Source organism: Schistocerca americana, chromosome 1, assembly GCF_021461395.2.
Source record: "Schistocerca americana isolate TAMUIC-IGC-003095 chromosome 1, iqSchAmer2.1, whole genome shotgun sequence".
Taxonomy (NCBI): domain Eukaryota; kingdom Metazoa; phylum Arthropoda; class Insecta; order Orthoptera; family Acrididae; genus Schistocerca; species Schistocerca americana.
Genome location: NC_060119.1, coordinates 418355782 through 418377511, shown reverse-complemented (window position 1 = coordinate 418377511; position 21730 = coordinate 418355782). Strand labels below are relative to the sequence as shown.

At 40.5% G+C, this 21730-nt stretch overlaps 1 protein-coding gene across 1 annotated transcript in view; it reads right to left on the bottom strand.

Moving 5' to 3' along the window:
* Positions 1-3294: 3294 nt before the first annotated feature.
* LOC124623271 (CLIP domain-containing serine protease 2-like) overlaps positions 3295-21730 on the bottom strand; it is a 60626-nt gene continuing 42190 nt past the window's right edge. Inside the window, exons 4-7 of the mRNA XM_047149025.1 lie at positions 21089-21194; positions 17764-17954; positions 16077-16178; positions 3295-4757 (exon numbers count right to left, since the gene is read on the bottom strand). Coding sequence (XP_047004981.1) covers positions 4447-4757; positions 16077-16178; positions 17764-17954; positions 21089-21194 — 710 coding nt within the window. The 3' untranslated portion in view covers positions 3295-4446. The remainder of the gene's footprint in view (positions 4758-16076; positions 16179-17763; positions 17955-21088; positions 21195-21730) is intronic.

Sequence of the window (21730 nt, the reverse complement as noted above, 5' to 3'; positions counted from 1 at the left end):
GTCTGAATACCTCTGAAATTAAGAAATAGTTGTACAAAGGAATATGCATAACGTATGGATGCATCAGCACAGTATTTATACAGCACCTTCTTATAATTTGGCATACTTCTGAAGAAATCTAAACTTTTATCTTTCAAATCTTGAAATTTCTATTTAAAAGTTTGGACAACAAACATCGTCTTTTATTCGTGCAGTTATATTTTCGTTGCTCAATCTGCTCACCTACTTTGTCAGGTGGGCAATAATGTCTGCTGTTTGGAATTTTTAAATGGCCTCGCCATTTCTTCCGTTCATATAATCTCTCTGGGCACGCAGTAGTGATGACCATGATTGTCAATAAACAGCTTTTCTTCCATTGTTGTAATCATTTCCTCCTGTGTTGCAAAATTGGTTGGTTGGAACTCCTGCGGTACTTGGGCATCTACAAAAGGGTCGCGAATACTAAGGCCCAAAATGTAGTATCGTTCTCACCTGTTTATTTGTTGTTTTCATTTCTGTGACAGGTCTATGCGGCATCTTGCCTGCTCCCAATATTCATCACATTTACTTGTGACATAATATATTCTTACCACATGACTCAAATTTTATAACCAATGTGTAGTACCACAATTTCCAAGACTACAGAAGGAGAACAGACACGTCAATGAGTGGGTGGAAAGTTCATAATTTTGTGGAGAAGAAAAAAAAATCTGGGGCACGAGATAGATTTCAACACAGATCTCCCACTTCGCAGTCCCACACTGTGATCACACAACCACGTGCTGTGGTGCTTGTAGTTCTCTCGATGTTGCATAGCTTGAGCTTGGACCGTTCACTGTTTCTATTTTGCTTCTTTTTTCAAAGTTCAGTACACCTCCGTCCGGTTTCATGCTTAATCTGTGTTCAGTCTTTAATGGGCTATCCACTGATTCATTTTGCCTCTAAATCTGAGGTGGGGGGAGGGGGGGCGATGGGGAGATTCCCTCGAGAGTAATGGTCCAAGAATGGCTTAGTTTAATGTGAGAAATTTCATAAGTATATCATAAGTTTTTAACTGGCCATTGAGCATTATCTTCTGTATTAATTCTTATAGGCATGTGTCCTGTTACACAGAAAATAAAATTTTCCGCTCATTTATGAATAATTAATGAGGTTAAGTCTTATGTCATTCACATAGATGGTTTTCTGGTCATGTCAGTTAACTAGTCACTTTGATTTACCTGATTTTAGAATTCGATGTGATGAAATATTATTTTCAGTGGATAGCAGTTTATATTATCGATGTGACAAGAAAAATTTACAGTCAGGTTATGATTTGTTTCGAATTTTACTTTCATGTGGTGAAATAGTGTGTAGACAATAGACATCGTTTTGATGGTTATCATAAGTGTTATAATCTCAGAGCATGTGAACAAAGAACAGCACAGCTTTGATGGCATCGTATCTAAGCTTAACAATGATAGCAGTATTGTATGGTTCTGTACGTCTGGAGGAACTGTTTCGATGTGACACCACTTGGACTGTGTTTCCACCTCATTGATTATTTATTCGAACAGAGTATCATGTTCCACTGTCTCCCAACCCAGATGTCAAACCAACGAACTTTACTGAATTATAAGCTAGTATGAATAAAACGTCGGTTCAAATTGTTACAGGCTGCTGAGTATTTAAATATTATATCAAATCAATCAAATATTTCAAAATGTGAATTTACCACAATTTTTTAAAAACTTGGTAAGTTTTATTATCATTTCAAATGTACTGATAATTTCTCCCGAATGAGGAGTTGACAAAAGGAGGTAGAAGTTCCGATTAAGCTGCCTCTTTCACTTTTTCAATCATTCCAGTATTTTCGAAATTTTAGAAGAACATAACATTAAAGTTAGAGTGTTCTGCTTCTGGAAATAGGTTCAGTTTGTCATAAAAAAGTGGTAGAAGTTTGCAAGTTAGAACCTAATATACTTTTTGAATTATTAAGATAAAACGAATTTTCGTATCTACATTTTGTAATGCGAGTTAGATTAACTGATATTTGTTATGAAGCTTTAAAGCCAAGATTAAAGCACTGTACTTATTATGTCTAATAATGAATCTGTACCGTGCCTAAACATAATATGGTAATTTTACAAAGGTATAGAAAGTAAAACAGTCAGTTCAGAGCCCCTAACTATACTCGGTTCCGTTTGAAATGTTCAGGAGTTCAAAATTTGTGATTTACCTGGATAACGGTGTTATGGAACATAAATAAAGTACAGTTTTATTTAGTCTTGAGGAGTACTGATTGGGAGCCGCTGTCAAAGCGCGAAGCAATTTTGGAGCGAATGCTTCGTTCGCCGTCTGCATCAAGCATGTATAAAGAACGGGATGCTTACAACCAGAAGTTATTCGATCCCCGTGAGTCATATGTGTTGAGTCTCACCATGTTGCAGAATGTTCCGTGAATCTTTCCGTGACAGTGTCTGCTTAAGCCTTAAATGGCGTTAAAAAGTATTGATATGAATGTTTTTAGGTTGACTGATATATCTCGCTTATTTAGAGCAAATACTTAAAAGCCGACTTTCGTGGTTGTAGAAATGAACTGGAAAGCCCACGTTACGTTTTCGATGTTTCGTTTCGTGTACTGATCGCTGTATCATAGCAAGCCGTTTGGCAAGTGGCTTAGATTATTCTCTACTTTTAAGGCTAGCAACTAAACTTAGACAATTATGAACATAGAGTATAAATCGTCTCAGAACTGTGTCAAGTGCTCAATGCTGACAGAACAAGCTTTAAATATTTGCAAAAATTAAATACTCTTGTGCATGTAAGTACTCATTATACTATGCTCTTCCGTTAAATGACAATAAACTCATTTGTCGCCCTAATTCTGAAATACTTTGCATTATTCAGTGAGAGTTACGATATTTCACTTTAGTCTCGACGAGATGATTTGTGGACCAGTGGACAAAAGACTATGAACGGTATATCCTCCATCGGTATCTGGCTGTTTGCACGTATATCTTTCAGGCCCTTATAGAAGAGTGTGGTTTCCAAAATTAATTTCACACAAGACTATCAAGCATTACAATGTACAAACTAAATAAAAGACTTCACAACTTTACCCACTGCCCGGCACACTCACAATGTAGGTACACCAGGTGTCAAACCCCGAGCTGCCTACATAGAACTGGCTTTCATGTGATTGACTTTTTATGTGCATCAGGAACAACTGAGGTACTTGGCAAGGAATCCTTAAGCGCAGTCATAACCAGGATTTGCTTAGACTATGATTCCATTTTACATGAACTTCAGCAGTGAAACAATATGTATTTTAAAACGTTTAATTATAAATAGTAATTAACAAAAATAATAATCTATTAACGATCCAGCTCACTCCCATGATGCACAGGGACAACAAAATAAATTACAGTTCACAAAATTCACTTAGTAAACAGCATGGTTTCACGGCTCTAAATCAATTTCTCTGCTATAAAACACGATCATCCACTACCAATCGGGGTCGCGTGGATGTGGAGTGGAGGTCATGTGGTCAGCAACCCGCCCTCCCAGCCGTTTTGATGACTTCCCAGAGCTTGGGTTCGCTACTTCTTATTCAAGTAGCTCCGCAACTGGCGTCACGCCACAGCTCTCGCACCAAGGAAAATGAGTTTGCAGTGAAGTGAAACGAGCGCGGATCTTCTACATATCAGCATTCTATACTGGCCGCTCATTTACAGAGGTGGACATACCAAAAAATTTGTATAAATTATTAATAACTACTGTAAATGAGATAACGAGCGACGAGAAAGTGATCAAAGCAATTGCTTTTTTGATGAACATATACACAACCTTTATTTCTTGAAACTAGGGAACAAGGAGACACAAGAAACAAGGATAATTTAGGTTTGTTACTATGCAGGATAGTATTTTGTGTCAGATGGTGAGGCAATTGTTAGTAGTACCATGGTATCACATCATTTGCAATGAATCAGTTGTTTGTCAAGATTAATCCTCTGAAATCCTGTTGTTCTCAGTTGTACTTACATTCCCTGTTTCCATGTGTGAGAGCTCACGAAATTTTACTGTTCACAAAACGAATTTTATTAAAATTTTCTCAATTTTTTTTCATCATAAGCACCTTCTTCGCTCGTTCCACATATGTACAGTACGTAACAGTAACGTATTTCATTTTTTTCTTCAATGATAATTTGTTGCAAAATTTTGTGTGTACTACACAAAAAAGATAACGACAAGGGAAAATTTAATAATGAAATAATCAATATCTTAAAGACGATGGTGCAAATGGCGTGAGAGGAGACACTGCTTTGAGTTAACACCTCTTAAGATATAATGTCATTGATATTCATTGCAGTAACGTGAACATTAGTGTCTGGGAGTTGATGTAATTCGTCTGGATGCATCCAGTTGAATGATATTCATGGCGGTCGGCCACAATGATATGGTGGGATGTAAGTCGTGTACTTGATGTTAAGGTCGAATGGTGTCCAGTATCCAGGTGAGGAAGGAGGAGACACGGGTGTAGACAGCGGGATAGCCCACCATGCCGCAGTTTCGGGGGCCAAATGACACGAGGCCAACGATGACACCCCTAGGTGGCCGGCCTTCGAAGGCCATGAGCGGGCCGCCGCTGTCGCCGGAGCAGGAGTCCTTGCCTTTCTTACCACCGGCGCATATCTGCGACGTCACGATGCGTCGGTTCCAGCGGGAGTACCGCTGTTGGCACGTCTGCTCGTCCACCACCGGCACGCCGACGTACAGTTTCACTGGGCTGGTGTCACCTGCAAAACACAAACACGCGCGTATTATCCAAAACATCGGTATATTATACACTCCTGGAAATTGAAATAAGAACACCGTGAATTCATTGTCCCAGGAAGGGGAAACTTTATTGACACATTCCTGGGGTCAGATACATCACATGATCACACTGACAGACCCACAGGCACATAGACACAGGCAACAGAGCGTGCACAATGTCGGCACTAGTACAGTGTATATCCACCTTTCGCAGCAATGCAGGCTGCTATTCTCCCATGGAGACGATCGTAGAGATGCTGGATGTAGTCCTGTGAAACGGCTTGCCATGCCATTTCCACCTGGCGCCTCAGTTGGACCAGCGTTCGTGCTGGACGTGCAGACCGCGTGAGACGACGCTTCATCCAGTCCCAAACATGCTCAATGGGGGACAGATCCGGAGATCTTGCTGGCCAGAGTAGTTGACTTACACCTTCTAGAGCACGTTGGGTGGCACGGGATACATGCGGACGTGCATTGTCCTGTTGGAACAGTAAGTTCCCTTGCCGGTCTAGGAATGGTAGAACGATGGGTTCGATGACGGTTTGGATGTACCGTGCACTATTCAGTGTCCCCTCGACGATCACCAGTGGTGTACGGCCAGTGTAGGAGATCGCTCCCCACACCATGATGCCGGGTGTGGCCCTGTGTGCCTCGGTCGTATGCAGTCCTGATTGTGGCGCTCACCTGCACGGCGCCAAACACGCATACGACCATCATTGGCACCAAGGCAGAAGCGACTCTCATCGCTGAAGGCGACACGTCTCCATTCGTCCCTCCATTCACGCCTGTCGCGACACCACTGGAGGCGGGCTGCACGATGTTGGGGCGTGAGCGGAAGACGGCCTAACGGTGTGCGGGACCGTAGCCCAGCTTCATGGAGACGGTTGCGAATGGTCCTCGCCGATACCCCAGGAGCAACAGTGTCCCTAATTTGCTGGGAAGTGGCGGTGCGGTCCCCTACGGCACTGCGTAGGATCCTACGGTCTTGGCGTGCATCCGTGCGTCGCTGCGGTCCGGTCCCAGGTCGACGGGCACGTGCACCTTCCGCCGACCACTGGCGACAACGTCGATGTACTGTGGAGACCTCACGCCCCACGTGTTGAGCAATTCGGCGGTACGTCCACCCGGCCTCCCGCATGCCCACTATACGCCCTCGCTCAAAGTCCGTCAACTGCACATACGGTTCACGTCCACGCTGTCGCGGCATGCTACCAGTGTTAAAGACTGCGATGGAGTTCCGTATGCCACGGCAAACCGGCTGACACTGACGGCGGCGGTGCACAAATGCTGCGCAGCTAGCGCCATTCGACGGCCAACACCGCGGTTCCTGGTGTGTCCGCTGGGCCGTGCGTGTGATCATTGCTTGTACAGCCCTCTCGCAGTGTCCGGAGCAAGTATGGTGGGTCTGACACACCGGTGTCAATGTGTTCTTTTTCCATTTCCAGGAGTGTAAATTTCATTGAGACAGAATATTTCTTTTGACTGATCAGCACAGATACAGAAACTCAGCTTGCCCTTTTCTTGCACAACATCGTTGAATCGTGGATGAAGGGCTACAGGCAAGTTCCGTATTCCTAGGTTTCTGGGAAGTATTTGGCACAGTGCTCCGCTGCAGTCTGCTAATGACTGTTCTCAGCAGCGCTCGCAAATTTTAGGAGCGGCACCTAGCTGTCGTCTAGGTCCGTGCATTCTGGTGGGCTTCCAAAATGGCCAGGCTGAGATGCCAGAACTACACATACGAAACTTCATTCTATGGATTGATATAGTATTAATTGTGTCATTGAGTGATTTCACGTAAGATGGAGATTTTAAAAATGTTATATACATCTAAAAGTTGCTGTGGAAGAGCGAATATACAGGGACCAATAAAACGACACCGCCAGACTTCGAGGGGTGTAGAGAGCATCTTGAGAAATACTTTGACAATAAGTACCCATGCCCAGTATGCTAATGTTGCTACAGAAATGTGAAATTACTGGTTCAATCAGGCCACCAATTCTGCAGGTAATGCGTGTTCTGATGCAATGGACGCAAGTGGAATCGTCCACAGTGCGATTTCTTAGATCTGCCACTAGTGAAATCGTTAGACAACATCGAATGCATCCACGCCTATCACAGCGTTATAGATATACATACCCATGTTTGCTGCCGAAAGCGTAACCTAGAAGTAGTCGTCAGTCCCTATGATTTGCATGCTGTATTTTGTTGTTTCACACATGGGTTCGAGTTCTCAGTTTGTTTCTCAAGATACCATCAACAGTCCCTCCAAGTTTGTCAGTGTCGATTTCTCATTACCAAAAATAACTTCCCAATATTTCAAACAGGAAAAAATAAGAATAGAACATTGAAAGGAAGCATTTAAAAAGATATAAGGACTGCTTACAACAAGAGCAAAATACTTTATTTGGGATCTTGTTAGAGTTGGCACAGAAAAGATGACATTACAGAAGTAAGACGAGGAATGTCTTGAAAGCTTTGAAATCTGACTTTGGGGAAGAATGGGGGAAAGTAAACTGGTAGAGTGGTAAAGGAACTATTAAGGATTCGAAAGAAAAAGGAAACAAGAAGTAAATCTCCAAAAATCTCCAAATAAACGTAAAAAGTTATCATTGGCGGTAAAATAGAAGATAAAAGAGACAGAGATAGAAAAATGTATTTCATACAGATGGATCTGAATGAAATGCAGAAAACTGAAAAGACTTGGATGTCGTGCAAGATTAAGTGCTGCTGATATCAGTCTTTTGGTATATATATATATATATATAAAATGATGATTTTAGTAAGACCATATTAAAATGTCAGAAACTGGTTAAATGTTGATTTATTTCAATTTCTGGACTAGTCACACGTTCATGAGTCCATATGGATGTGTGAAGAACACCTCTTCTGCATAAAAAGTACAGTGGAACATTTAGCAAAAACCTTGTTTACAAAGTAATTAGAATAATCCCTGTATTACTTATGGTTTCATCAGAAACAACTTTGGACAGAAAAGGTAATTTCTCCAGTATAAACTATGCCTCAGAGTGGAAATTCTACAGTATTAAATAAAGTGCACCTATACAATCAAACCAATTTGTTGTTGTTTTACATTGATTGTGCATCAAATGTGACATGGTGGGTTTTACCATCTCCTTAGATCAGGCCTTGCCAAGATTCACAAGGCTGCATGCATGGGAAACTTAAGAAATTGTTTTTGCATCACATTGAAACGACTTATAACAGGGGAATATTGCACCATACTCCTATAAACAAGATTTTGTCATGGGTGTTTATATTTAATTTTAATTTCTTTTTTTTTTTTTTGTCAAAGCAGCAAATTTTGTTACTCTAGTACAGAAGTACAATAGATAGTGCTACTACGGTGAGTAATACCTCAAGAAACTTCAGATACAGGTGTTCAACATTAAGTGCAAATGTTTATACAATTTACACATTTCTATTTTAGAATATGTAATAGATACGATTTTAGAATATGTAATATATCTAGTCCTATGGTTCGAGATACAGTGAAATATTCGGAATCTGAAAAATTCGAACGTTAGTGGGACTCTCAATTTCACAAGAGAAGAAAAAAAAAAACATTCTGACACGTGTTGAAACAATTACTAAATTAACTTTACAGGCTTCTCTGTGCAGTCGAGGATATTGCTCTTGGAGTAACATTCCTGTAAATTGCTAGACTGGATAAACAGGCCAGTGAGCTGGTTACGTCTATGAGCTCAATTTGGAGGTAATGAGATATATTAGCAGGCAAAAGCGAGAATGGTCTCACAGATAATCGAAATCCGTCGTTATTCGAGCAATGTCTTGGAATCTCTTTGGTGTGACATCACATGTGCTGGACTCCTGTTCAAATTGCTCGCCTATACTTCATAAGGCTTTAGACTTCAGATACTTATTTCAAAGATTATTGGTGTTAATATTTGCTTTAAAAGTAACTTATTAGTGGATTTTCATTCAACTCAATCTTTCTTTTTGTTATTGGTTCGAGTGGTCTGATATTCGGATTCGAGTGTTTATGTCGTTCATCGAAGTCTCAGCAGTATCTATACATTTAGCGGCGTGTGGTTGCAGCTGGAGCGGCTCTAAAGCTAAGTACTAACAAAATTGCTTGTGTGCTGTTATTCGGTTATTAAATGTAGTTGTTTTCAACGGTGCATAGTGCTGTTTCTGGTGAAATAACGGCTTAATAAGCTTTCTGAAACTTTCGCCCACTATTTTTTATATAGTTGTTTGTGCGTCGAGGTCATTTATTAAATTTAGTACGCCAGTTTTCAACAGACGGTTTTTTGTTTGTAGTGAAATATTTCAGGAAAACTCTCGTTCACTTTTTTCAATTTTGTTGAGTGTTCCAGTGATCGCTTGAATTTTTGGTTTTACATAAGAAATTTTGTGGTATTGGTATTAGTTATGGCTTAGTAGTATTAATAAAAGTATTTGCTTCCTTAGTAGAGTGCGACATTCTAGATAACTATTGGTAGTGCTTTAAATAGTTCTACTGTTGAAATTTAACTTAGATAACGTAGACATTTAGTTCTTTCATTAACTGTTAACATTATTTTTAAAGGATCAGAAGTTTGGGTTTTGCCATAGCTTTGCGAGTAGTGGGTTGCAGTGTCAGATTTGTTCAAAGTATTTTCATTGAGGGCAATCCACTGCGGAAACCAGAGGGCATTCTAGCCCACTGGCTTCCCCTCTCCTGGAAATGCAGAATTTGTGGCAGAAATAAACTGATAGAGTAGCAGGAGGGTAAGATCTGTGCCCTTCAAGTGCAAGGAGGAACTAGATAGTTTGAGGAGGGCAAAGGGCACTGGGGAAAGGGAACTGACAGTTGGTAAGAAGGCAGCTAGGAGTAGGGATATTCAGACAGTTGCATTTTGTGTATAACCAACAGATTTGACCAACAGACAGAATTTAGTGGAGAGGAGCCCCTTGTAGCTGTAAGTGCAGGAAATATGCAGCAGTCCTCAGCAGATAGGTAGCCTAAGTCAGTTGCAAATTCTAACAGAAGGAAGAAGATTCTGCTGCTAGGTAGTTCACATGGCAGAGGTAAGGGCCAATAGTTGCAGGAAGTGTTGGGGAGTGAGTACCAGGTCACCAACATTGTGACGCCTAGTGCAGGTTTGACTCAGTGACTGTTATCATAGGGAAGTTATGCAGGAATTTTACGAAAGAGGATCAGGTAGTGATTGTGGGTGGAGCTGCAAATATTCTCGATAGGGACAGGGAGTATGATGTAGGTGGTGACCTGGTAAAGATAGCTACTCAAACTGGTGGCACTAAGGCTCGCTTCGTGCAACTGTTTCAGCGTCATGAAAGGCCTCTTCTTAATGCTGCTGTTAGGTGTGTTAGCATGGGGCTGGAGAAGGTGCTGATGGCGAAGGGCATGACTCACATTGCAGTGGTACCAGTAGAATCCATCAACAGATTGAGTTTCACTAGGCCTGGCCTGCAGCTCAATAGGTATAGAAAGGGGAGGCTGGAAGTGCTTATAGGTGACAGTGTAGTGGGTGGTGATGGATCAGTGGGAAAATTCCTGTAGTAGTTGGTGTTTATATTGATGTCAGCTGATAGATATCCCTGCTTAAAAGGAGTCCTTCTAACAAAGGAATCACCTTCAAAGGAGGTCAATATCCAAGTACTGAAGGAATTACCATATTTAATCAAAATATAAGAGGTACTAGAGATAAAGTTAGCGGACTGCTTATAGATGTTGACTGTGACAGTGTTGGTGTATTGGAGCATTACATAAACAATTTGACAATTCAGAGGCTTCCAATAACCAAGATAAAGATTAGCTGGTTGTTTTTCAAGGAGTTCTTTGCTGCGTTGGGAGTGGCTGTGTATGTACAAAACAGCATTCCATTTGAGTCCTAGATGTATCACTGTACTGCACTGAACATGTATTAGAATGTTGTGCAGGGGCAGTAGAATTTAATGAAACTAAACTTGTAATTTCTGTTATTTACAGTTCTCCTGACTCTGATTTCAGAATGTAGTGACTTCAATATTAATTTTGTATCTGATTGAGTAAGAAAAAGAATATTGGAAGATCTCCTAAATTCATAAGATATGATGCAGACAGCGATTTTTTCTAACCAGAGTGCAAGGGAACAGTAGCACAGCCATTGACCATATCTTTATTCTTTCTTCCTTACTAGATGGGCATGCTATAAGTGAAGGGGTGATTAGCCTTTCAGACCATGAGGCATGCATTTTAACACTAAAATTTTTGTACTCAAATAAATGTTGTATATAATTAATGTTGTATAAAATTACAAGTTATGTAGAAAAGTTAAGCCAACGGCAACAGAGAGTTTTTTAAGCCTCGTTAAGGAACAAGAGTGGCAGGATGTTTATAGTGCCGATAATATAGATGACATATATAATGCTTTCCTTAACACATTTCTCATGCTCTTGAAAGTTGCTTTCCATTAGAACATTCTGAACAGGGTACTAGTAGTAAAAGGCAGCCTGGGTGGCTACCTAGCGGGATAAGGACATCATGTAGAACAAAGTGGGAATTACATCAAAATGTTAGTAGTAGTCACAATCGAGCTGCAGTAGCCCATTACAAACAGTATTGTAAAGTGCTTAAAAATGTTATTACAGAGACAAGGAGCATGTGGTACACAACTAGAGAAGCTAATTCACAGGATAAAATTAAAACCATATGGTCAGTCATAAAGCAAGTGTCTCGTCAGCAGCACAAGGTCGACAATATAAGTCAGTTCGTAGTAAAAATATTTCTGGTACTGAGAACTCAGATATATGTACAGTACTTAACAATCACTTTATGCTGGTGAATTAAATAAAAAGTTAGATCCCACAGGGAATCATGTAACTATCTCGGAAAATGCCTTTCCGAGACTGATGTCTGAAATACTCTTATGTGATATTGACAAGGGGGACATTGACTCAGTGAATAAATAAGTCAAGACTACGGATTCTCACGGATATGATGGAGTGCTTGGCTGAATATTGACGTACTGTGCTGGACATGTTAGTCCTGTACATGTAATTTGCACTTTGTAATTTTTCCTTTAAGAAAGGTCAGTTTTCTGAACAATTAAAGTACTCAGTAGTAAAGCTACTTTATAAAAAGGGAGAAACGGATAATGTAGACAATTTTAGGTCTATTTCTATGCCATGAGTGTTTGCCAAAATTATTGAAAAGGCTATGAATGTAAGGATAATTGATCATTTTATTTCACACAATCTGCTGTCAAATCTACAGCTCGGTTTTAGAAGTTAACAACTGAAAATGCTATATTCTCTTTTCTCTGTGAGGTACTGGATTGACTAAACAGAAAGGCAACTTTTTTGATTTAACTAAGGCCTTTGATTGTGTTGACCACAAAATATTGCTCCAGAAGTTGGACCATTATGGAATACGAGAAGTAGCTCCAAATTGGTTGACATCTTACTTTAACCACAGGCAGCAAAATGTCATTAAGCACAGTGTTGAGACTGTCTGAGTGGGCACAGTTAAATGGGGGATTCCCAAGGGAAAGTGCTGGGGCCACCCCTATTCTTTATTTATGTAAATGATACGTCCTCTAGTACTACATGTGATTCTAAAATATTTGTGTTTGCTGATGACACTAGCTTGGTAGTAAAGGATAAAGGATGTTGTGTGCAACGTTGGCACTCTTTCAAACAGTGCAGTTCATGACATATGTTCATCTCTTGTAGAAAACAAACTAACGCTAAATCACAGGAAGACTCAGTTTTTACTGTTCCTAACACACAGTTCAACAAAACCCAACGTTTTAATTTCACAGAATGTACATATGCTTAGTGAAATATAACAGTTCAAATTTCTAGGTGTTCAGATAGACAGTAATCTGTCGTGGAAAACCCACGTTCAGGATTTTGTTCAAAGACTTGATGCTGCCACTTTTACTGTTCGAGTGGTATCTGAAGTAAGTTACAGCTCGACACGAAAAGTAGTCTACTTTGCTTACTTTCATTCTCTTATGACATATGGTATTGTATCTGGGGTAGTTCTTCCCATTCTGAAAAGATATTTTTGGCTCAGAAACGGGAGGTTCAGGCAACAAGTGGTATAAGTCGCGAACCTCTTGCCGACCCCTGTTGATTAGCGTTGGTATTCTGATATTGGCCTCTCAATATATATTCATTCTTTACTGTCGTTTCTTGTTAACAATATCAGCTTATTTCCAAGACTTAGCAGCTTTGACTGAGTTGACACCAGACAGAAATCAAATCTGCATTTTGATCACACTTCCTTGACTCCTGAGCAGAAAGCTGTGCAGTATACTACTGCATCCATTTTCAATAATTACCACAACAAGTTAAAAATCTTAGCAGTAATCCACGCGCTTTAAATCGAAACTGAGAAATTTCCTCATGGATCACTCGCTCAATTCTGTCGAGGAGTTCCTTGAAAAATTAAGGTGCTTCTTGTGTTATGCTGTTGATTGTGTTTACATAAACTTATAGCTTGTCTTTTTTGGGTTCATTAACTTTTTATTTTATCTGTTATTAATTTATGTCGTAATTTCATGTACTTACACGTTGCATGAGCTTGGTCATTTGATCCTCAATTAGGTCCTACTGAACTAGACGTGTAAAATAAAAATAAAAAACTCGTGTTGAAATATCCCCGTTCCTCAAACGTAATCAGTCATGTCTGGTCCACAAACGACTAGCTTGAGCCACGGGAAATGTTCAATGTCATGAACTGGAAGCCGATTTTTCCATATACTCGTAGCATTAATCTTGTTCGCCATATCTGTTACCAAATGATTCTCCCCTTGCATTAAGACACTTAATGAAATCAAATACGTCAGGATGTCCTCCATAAAAGATTATGTCACCACTATACTTATCATTAACTCTCTTTTTTCCCTGATGTACGCCTTCATTCAGCATCCACTGCCGTTCTTCAGAATACAAGTGCATTTCTGCCCGGTTCAAATGGCTCTGAACACTATGGGACTTAACATTTGAAGTCATCAGTCCCCTAGAACTTAGAACTACTTAAACGTAACTAACCTAAGGGCATCACACACATCCATGCCCGAGGCAAGATTAGAACCTGCGACCGTAGCGGTCGCGTGGTTCCCGGTCGAAGTGCCTAGAACAGCTCGGCCACACCGGCCGGCTTTCTGCCCGGTGTTATAATGATGTTTCATTGAGTGTTTTTCCGGCTCACAATAGTGTGATGCCTTATTAAGCACCTCGCTTGGCCTATGGGTGATAAAATTGCTGTGGCTTCTTCACTTTTTCTTTTTTTGGCAGGGACATTGACGCCATAGTATTCCTAATGCAGAACGAAATCAAGTTTAACACAAACAGTAATTTCAGCGAACAGCCTGATGTCTGATAAGGCGAATACATCGCTGTAGAGCTGTCGAGCTGCAGTCTCCATTATCCTCTTCCTCCTCATCCTTCAACTCACTCGCTGGGTAGGACACTGGCTGCAGCGCTCGCGCTCGCAAATTGCGGTTTGGGCAGGCCTCCCTTAGGTATTTCACTTATAGTGCCCGCCTTAGAAGAAGAGACTGCAAGTAATAATGTGTACGTGTAATCACTGCTTCACACCTTGAATTCACCAGTTAGATGAAAAATGTGGTTCTATGTGACCAAATTTATTATAGTTTTCATCTAATACATACACTTGACATTAAATTCTATGTTGTGTTGCATAGAAGAACTAAACTTTCTCGCCATCACCTATTTCCTAATGTAAGATCGACAGGAAACCAAATGGAAGAAACTAAGTTTAGAGAAATACAAAAAGTCGTTATCCAAGAATACGCTATTTAAATGAAGTATATAGACGATACCAAATGTGCTTCCATGTCTTGATTTGTTATGAAAAAGTTTTCCACAGATTTTGTTTTACCATCCACGTGATTTCTGGTCCAATGAAACACCTAATTTAACTAAATCATCTGCTGAACTTTATGAAACAAAACTGACGTTTTCATGAAAGCCGACATAAATGTATTAAACTGGTAAATGTCAGAAATTTGTAGAGGGTGTATGTGAATTATCACTGAAGTTAGAATGGCTAACTGGCACGTAGAGCGTTAATTCCTTGTACTGCCCGGATTTTTCCTCATTAGATGACTAGAACAGTGGGCACTCAGCCTCCTAAGGACCACATGAAGAGTATCGAAACAGCACCAAATATAACGAACAGCATACGTATAGAAGTTGAATGATTCAAAACTCTCACTCCAAGTAGGATCTTTCATGTCATGAAAGAAAGAAGAAATATAACAGCAGCTGGAGGAATGGTCTTCACTAATTTCTACATTTCCTTGTTTTGGATCGGGAAGAAGAGGAGCAGATTATTGTTTAACGTCCAGTAGACAATTAGGTCATTAGAGACGGAGCACAAGCTTGAATCAGGGAAGGATGGAGAAGGGAAGCGGCTATGCCCTTTCGAAGGAACCATCCCGACATTTGCCTTAAGCGATTCAGGGAAATCACTGGAAATCTAAATCATGGTGGCTGGACGTGGGTTTTAACCGTCGTCCTCCCGAATATATGTCCAGAGTGCTAACATGCTCGGATTTTCGATCAAAACACATCTGTGATCCTCACCCTCTGAAAATGTCCAGCAAGATAAATATATTAAAGGTGGATTTTACACCATATAAATACTTGAATAGGTGAAATAATGCCTGTGAGAAGTGGTATCCTATCATATCCTATCAGTAAAGAGCTAGTGTGTACGTATGTACTATTTTCAACGAATTTATGAGACTTTTGAACAAATTACACCTTCCAGAACATAATATTTGTTGGTAATATATATGGTACATTTACTTGACCAGAACGACCATAGATTGATTGTCCCTAATTCACAACCCAAACACAGTGTTATTTAACACATAACGAACCTCCTCAAGATGCTTGCACACTTAGATTTCTCAAACCAGGACAGTACCAATGAAAACCGGAAGCATAAAAAATGCTGGAGTTAAAAATCTCGTCACGAGTTTGGAAGATTGAGCTGGTCTGAAAAAAAAATTTTTTAGCCGTATCTTGAAAACGATAACTTAGCGATGTTTTCTGAGTACACCTTTATTCTTAACGGTGGTGTCAATGGGAAAAAGAGAGATAGTAAACGTTCTGCATGGTTGAGAATCGTTTTAAGGCTTGGAGCATTTGTTATCATTTTTTAAATCGACAACACAAAATACAAGCCCTTTCCTTATTCGGTCAACGAATGATGTTTGAGACTAATGATTATCTTCGATATCCCAAAATAAGAGCATTATTCCTTAGTGAAGTTGTTGATACGTGGAGAGGCTTACCATATTCTGTTGTACCCCATCCAGCAACAACAAGATTCTTCCCGACGAACGTCGCCTGCCTCATCTCAGTACTAACTGGCAGACAGATTGGTCTGATGAAAGCTGGAATACAACAAAATTTACAATAATTTTTTATCAAATATTCCAGATATTCGCATTCTTAATGTACATTTCTAAATTTTATCTACATTAATCATTTTATTCGCTTCAGAATTCACGGAAGTGTATTCCGTTTTTGCAACAAAATAAATGGTAGTTTGTTTTTTTGCCATACTTGTTTTGCTTCTTGTATTTTTAAATCAACTTCGATGGTCAGTTCTGATGTTGTTAATCTACGTGTATCGTCCTGGAGATGTATTTAGTCGAGCTGCATATTTCAGATGGCCGGTTTTCTCAACCAAATTTATTTCATTACTTCACTTCCACCTTTACCGGTGATTGAATCTGCCTGAAAACACAGAAATTCAACACACAGAGGGAAATGTAAGTGAAATGGTGAATTTAATCGAGAACATGCCGAAAATAGGCCGTCTGTTGTATGCAGACTGACAAAATACATTTCCAGATCGACACACCCGGATTAGCAACATCAAAATGGCCACTGTAGATGCTTGGGAAACAAAAGAAGGGAAATGCGTGGGGCAAAAAAGAACTGCCTTTCATTTAGTTGCAAACACGAAATATATGTTCATGAATTTATGCATACCACTTAGTAAAAAGGTAAATGTCAGGACAAACATTAACAATTTAAACAAAATTTAACGACAGTACTGACAGAGGGACAAGATAAGGAATACCTTATTGTTGTAAACAGTAACTGTCTTTTTTCACACATTACAAAATCAAAAAGACGGAATACGTCAGATGGAAATGAAATCTACTGAGGCCTATCAGGTTATAGGAGTCCATATCCGACTTCCAGAAACAAAATTAAAACCACAGGAAGCCTTGCACACAGGACAACAGCGTGAAGTCGCTCACAGTGAACAAGTTGTGGAATGTACTTCAAGCAAGCCATCTTCATGAAAAATTACTTACGTTTGAATTCACCCACTCTTATTTGTAATGTTTCGAATGAATAAGAAAACTCTTTTCAGTCCCTCACCAGCATTGGTTGATTCGAATTAACAGTAAAGAGACAAAAAAGAATGTTATGGCAGTACGGCATCTCAGTTTATCAGTTTGGTGGAAACACAAACTTAAACACTGCAGAAAGTTATTTGTTCCACTGATTTAATTGACGATTGATTTGCATTAGTTCTCAGTCCATATCGACTTGGAAAAAATAAAAAATATTATTGATATGAAGGACACCATCTTCGATTGTAGAGAGTTTCGTATGCAACATGTGTGCTGAACTTTGAAGCCAGCCAACTATGTTGTCAGTGACTGATCACCAATAGTCCGATCGAACAATAAAAATATACTTTCTGGTTCTTACTGCAAACAATATGTAGCCCGAGACTTGCGTATATGATCCCAATCGATGGAGCGGCCCCAAGTTAATTTGGTGCGATATTCACTTCAGGGTATACCTGTTTTTGCAGCAACTACTGGCAATTCATGAGGGGCTGCCCTTATTTTGGATTACTGTACCAGTCTGATACGAAACGTATTCTCTAATTGACCTGGGCAGTGTAGCTACCGTGGTGTTTTGAGAAAGAGCAGCCGGCAGCGCGACACTCACAGTTATCGTGCGCGTCGCGGTCGAGCCTCAGCAGCGCGATGTCGTTGTCGACGTTGCTGGTGGCCTGTGGCCTGAAGTCTGGGTGCGGGATGACCTCCTCGATGCCGTAGTCCTCGGCCGGCGGCGCGCAGATCTCGCCGTAACAGTCCACGTCCGTACGCTGGTCCCACTCGCCCAGCCGCACGCCCACACTGCAACGCAGAAAGGAAATAAAAAGGAAAACAAAGTGCCAGTCACTGCCACTATTAAAACGAAATATCAGACATACACTGAATTGGCGAAAATCATGGGATAGCGATATGCAGATACACAGATGGCGGTGGTATTGCATACACAAGGTATAAAAGGGAAGGCCATTGGCAGAGCTGTCTTTTGCACTCAGGTGATACATGTGAAAAGGTTTTGGACGTTATTATACCTGCACAACGGGAATTAACAGACTATGAACGTGGAGTGGTAGTTGAAGCTAGAAACATGGGACATTTCATTTCGGAAATCGTTAGGGAATTCAATGTTCCGAGATCCACAGTGTCAACAGTGTGTCGAAATACAAAATTTCGGGCATTACCTCTCACCAGTGACAACGTGGTGGCCGACGGCCTTCACTTAACGACCGAGAGCAGCGGCGCTTGCATTAACTTGTCAGTGCTAACAGAGAAGCAACACTGCGTTAAATAACTACAGAAGTCAATGTGGGATGTATGGGGGACGTACCCGTTAGGACAGAGCCGAGAAACTTGGCAGCAAACCGACGTGAGTGCCTTTGCTAAAAACACGGCATCACTTGCAGCGTCTCTCCTGGCTTGTAGCCATATCGGTTCAACCCCAGATGACTGGAAAAATATGATCTGGTCAGATGGTTCACGATTTCAGTGGGTAAGAGCTAAGTGTAGGGTTCGAATGTGGCCCAGTCCTCACGAAGCCATGTGCCCAAGTTGTCAACAAATCACTATGCAAGCGGGTGTTGGATCTGTAACAGTGAGGGCTGGAATGGACTGGGTCCTGTGGATGTTCGCCGATCGGAAGACCATTTGCAGCCATTCGTGGTCTTCATGTTCCCAAACGACGACGAAATTTTTATGGATGACAATTCGCCATGTCAGTGGACCACAATTATTTGCGACTGGTTTCAAGAACTTCCTGAACAATTCGAGGCAGTGATTGAGCCACTCAGATCGCCCGACATGAATCCTATCGAACATTTATGCGACATAATCCTGCTCCGACAAAGTTCCCGCAGTAGAGACGGCATGGCTCAATATTTCTGCAGGAGACTTCCATCGACTTCTTGGGTCCATGCCGCGACGAATAACTGCACTACGGTAGGCAAAAGTCGGTGCGACTCGGTATTGGGGGGTATCTCACGACTTTTGTCACCTCAGTGCAGACGCCCTGCATTTTTCTACCTTTCTGTTGCATATCTAAGACTCTCGCTCTTTCTGCTGGTGGCTATGTCTTTATTATCTCTCAAGGCAAAAATATTGTCGTGAACCAATTGCCATTATTTCCTATTTCCTTACGTATACTGTTTTAGTTACATACTTATAAGACATGAAAATTTGAGCTACTGACATGGAAAGTTTTATACAGCCTCGAATTTCTTTACCATCGCCTTATAATATCTCGCTGATCATTTCAGTAAGGGATACACACATCCTTAAAGCTAAAAGGTTATATCCATTCCCTATATCTTCAAACAAAACTCTGAAAGAGAAATATGGATTACGGTGTTTTTGTTGTCCACATCACAAGGCAGATGACAACTCATCTCTTTAGAAATGGATACAAATTACATGCTAGTAGCAATATGTATCAAAACAGTTGCAACTCGAAAACTGCAGAATTCCTCGAAGATGTTTTCACATTACACAGGGATTTGTTAACTTTTTGCTTCATTTACACTTCATATGTTAGTAGCATCGCTGAACAAGATCTTTGAATATTGTCAACTATTTGTACAGTCTACAACAATGTCTGTAAAATTCTTTGAAGTTACATATTCTTGTGAAGTTGTTTCACATTTATGGTCATAGCTACCTATGACATTAGCGGCACAGAGTTGCTTTTTTTGTTGATTTACTTGGTCTTGGACGTATAATACTCTCAAAATTCTGCTTTACGAGTTAGCGAGTTCTTTATAAATGGTATAAAAGTAATTTCTTAACGAATCAGTTCAGTAGACCTTTAACAGTAGTAATAAAAACGGTATCAAACTGTCATGAAATATTAGTAAATTGTTTTGTAGGTAGATTTTTCTGGTCATGTTTCTGGGAGTGCACCTGCATGACGCGAAGCCCATAAAATGACAAGACAGAACCGCTTTTGTGGAATGATTTGCCCGCCATTGCACACCATACTAGGCAGTTGCCCAGGAGCGCCACAAGGTTGAAATCTCATTTTCAGCTAAAACAGCTCTAGGCTTTAGATTCGCAGAATTACATACTATCTGTCCAGGCTTGTCCAGAGAGGTTGTGATACACACTCTAAGAACAATCACCATCAGATCACAACGGCACTCACTTTCCAAGAAGAACCTCTCACAGGGGAAGAGCAAAGTTTTATGGACGCCTGATTTTATGAGTACTTAGTAAGCCTGATGCACAAATTTATGAATAATTGTGAGTTTAGTAATCCTACATTAAGTCCATGTTATGTACCACCGTATCTTACCACTGAATGACGTCTAAACAGTTTCAAGTTTATCAGCCATTTTTGGAAACGCCATCTCAGAGCCTTCACTGCCACAGGAAAATACAAGTCGTGTGAGCATTTGAAAAATTCAAAACAATGTGCTGCACTGACTGATTTTTACATGCATAACTTTATTCGTTCAAGCAGGGCATAGAAGACCGTGTAGTTTTCATATTTATATGAAGGGGCTTACATCGATCGCTTGTGAGGAAGTATGGTAGGTACCTGTACCTAAATTAACTTGTTGATGACCCTGAATCTGATTTTTTATTGACTTTTGCTGGACTGATGTTTGTCATACATGCATTAGCTTAATGATAAATTGTTAACTATTTCATCTGGAACGCTCCATATTGTACCGCTCTCATTTCCATCCCACCCACTAGAAGAATACACAGCGCTTCAAACTGCCACAGCATATGCAGGGCGATCATCTAACGAGCCGCCTTTACACAGATCTTCCATATAACAGGCAGTCAACCAAAGTCGAGTACAGAGCGCTGTAGACTATGCCTTCATCATCACAGAGAATAGTACAGCACCATCAAGACATCAAAAGCTGCTATAGCTGCCGAGTTTAAGCGCTTCCGATGGCGACACGCTGCTGGGAGCCAGTATGGGGAGGTGCACTCACAGCCTGTAGGAGCCGAGCTTCCTGCCGTTGACGCAGTGCGAGGCGGTCAGCACGTAGCGGCTGGTTATGAGCGAGCCGCCGCACCGGAACTCTTGTGGACTGCCACCTGCAGATGGACGCACAATCGTTAAGCCCCACAGTCAACGACAGAATAGGCCTACTAAACCACAAAACATCTATAAATTATTTCGTTAAGATATATAGCTCAAGACATTATTTGGTGGTTTCCTATTAAAGGTGCTACTCCTACCAAGGTGTTACAGGGACTTAAATTATCCAATTAAGATATGTCGATGTGTAGCAGATGGTCTGAAATTCCACAGTACTGCTACACATTACGAAAGAACCCTTTTTTCAGATCCAGGTCAGTGGTGAATTTCTAACTAGGAATCCAAAGTTCTCAAGTTAGATTCTTGGTCACTTCTAAGAGTCTTACCTGTCGCTTAACACTTATATGAGCTTCGAAAATGTTTTTCAATGTGAAAAATGCCGAGTTGCTGCGTTTTTCAGAGACTTTAGGTGGCAATGGTCCGCTAGTAAAGCACTGTTGTGTTGAAACCAGCCTATGGGTTGATGGCAGCTTTAATTTTTTTTTTACTTTAATAGTGTATTATAGCTTGCACAGTCATATCTAGTATCTGG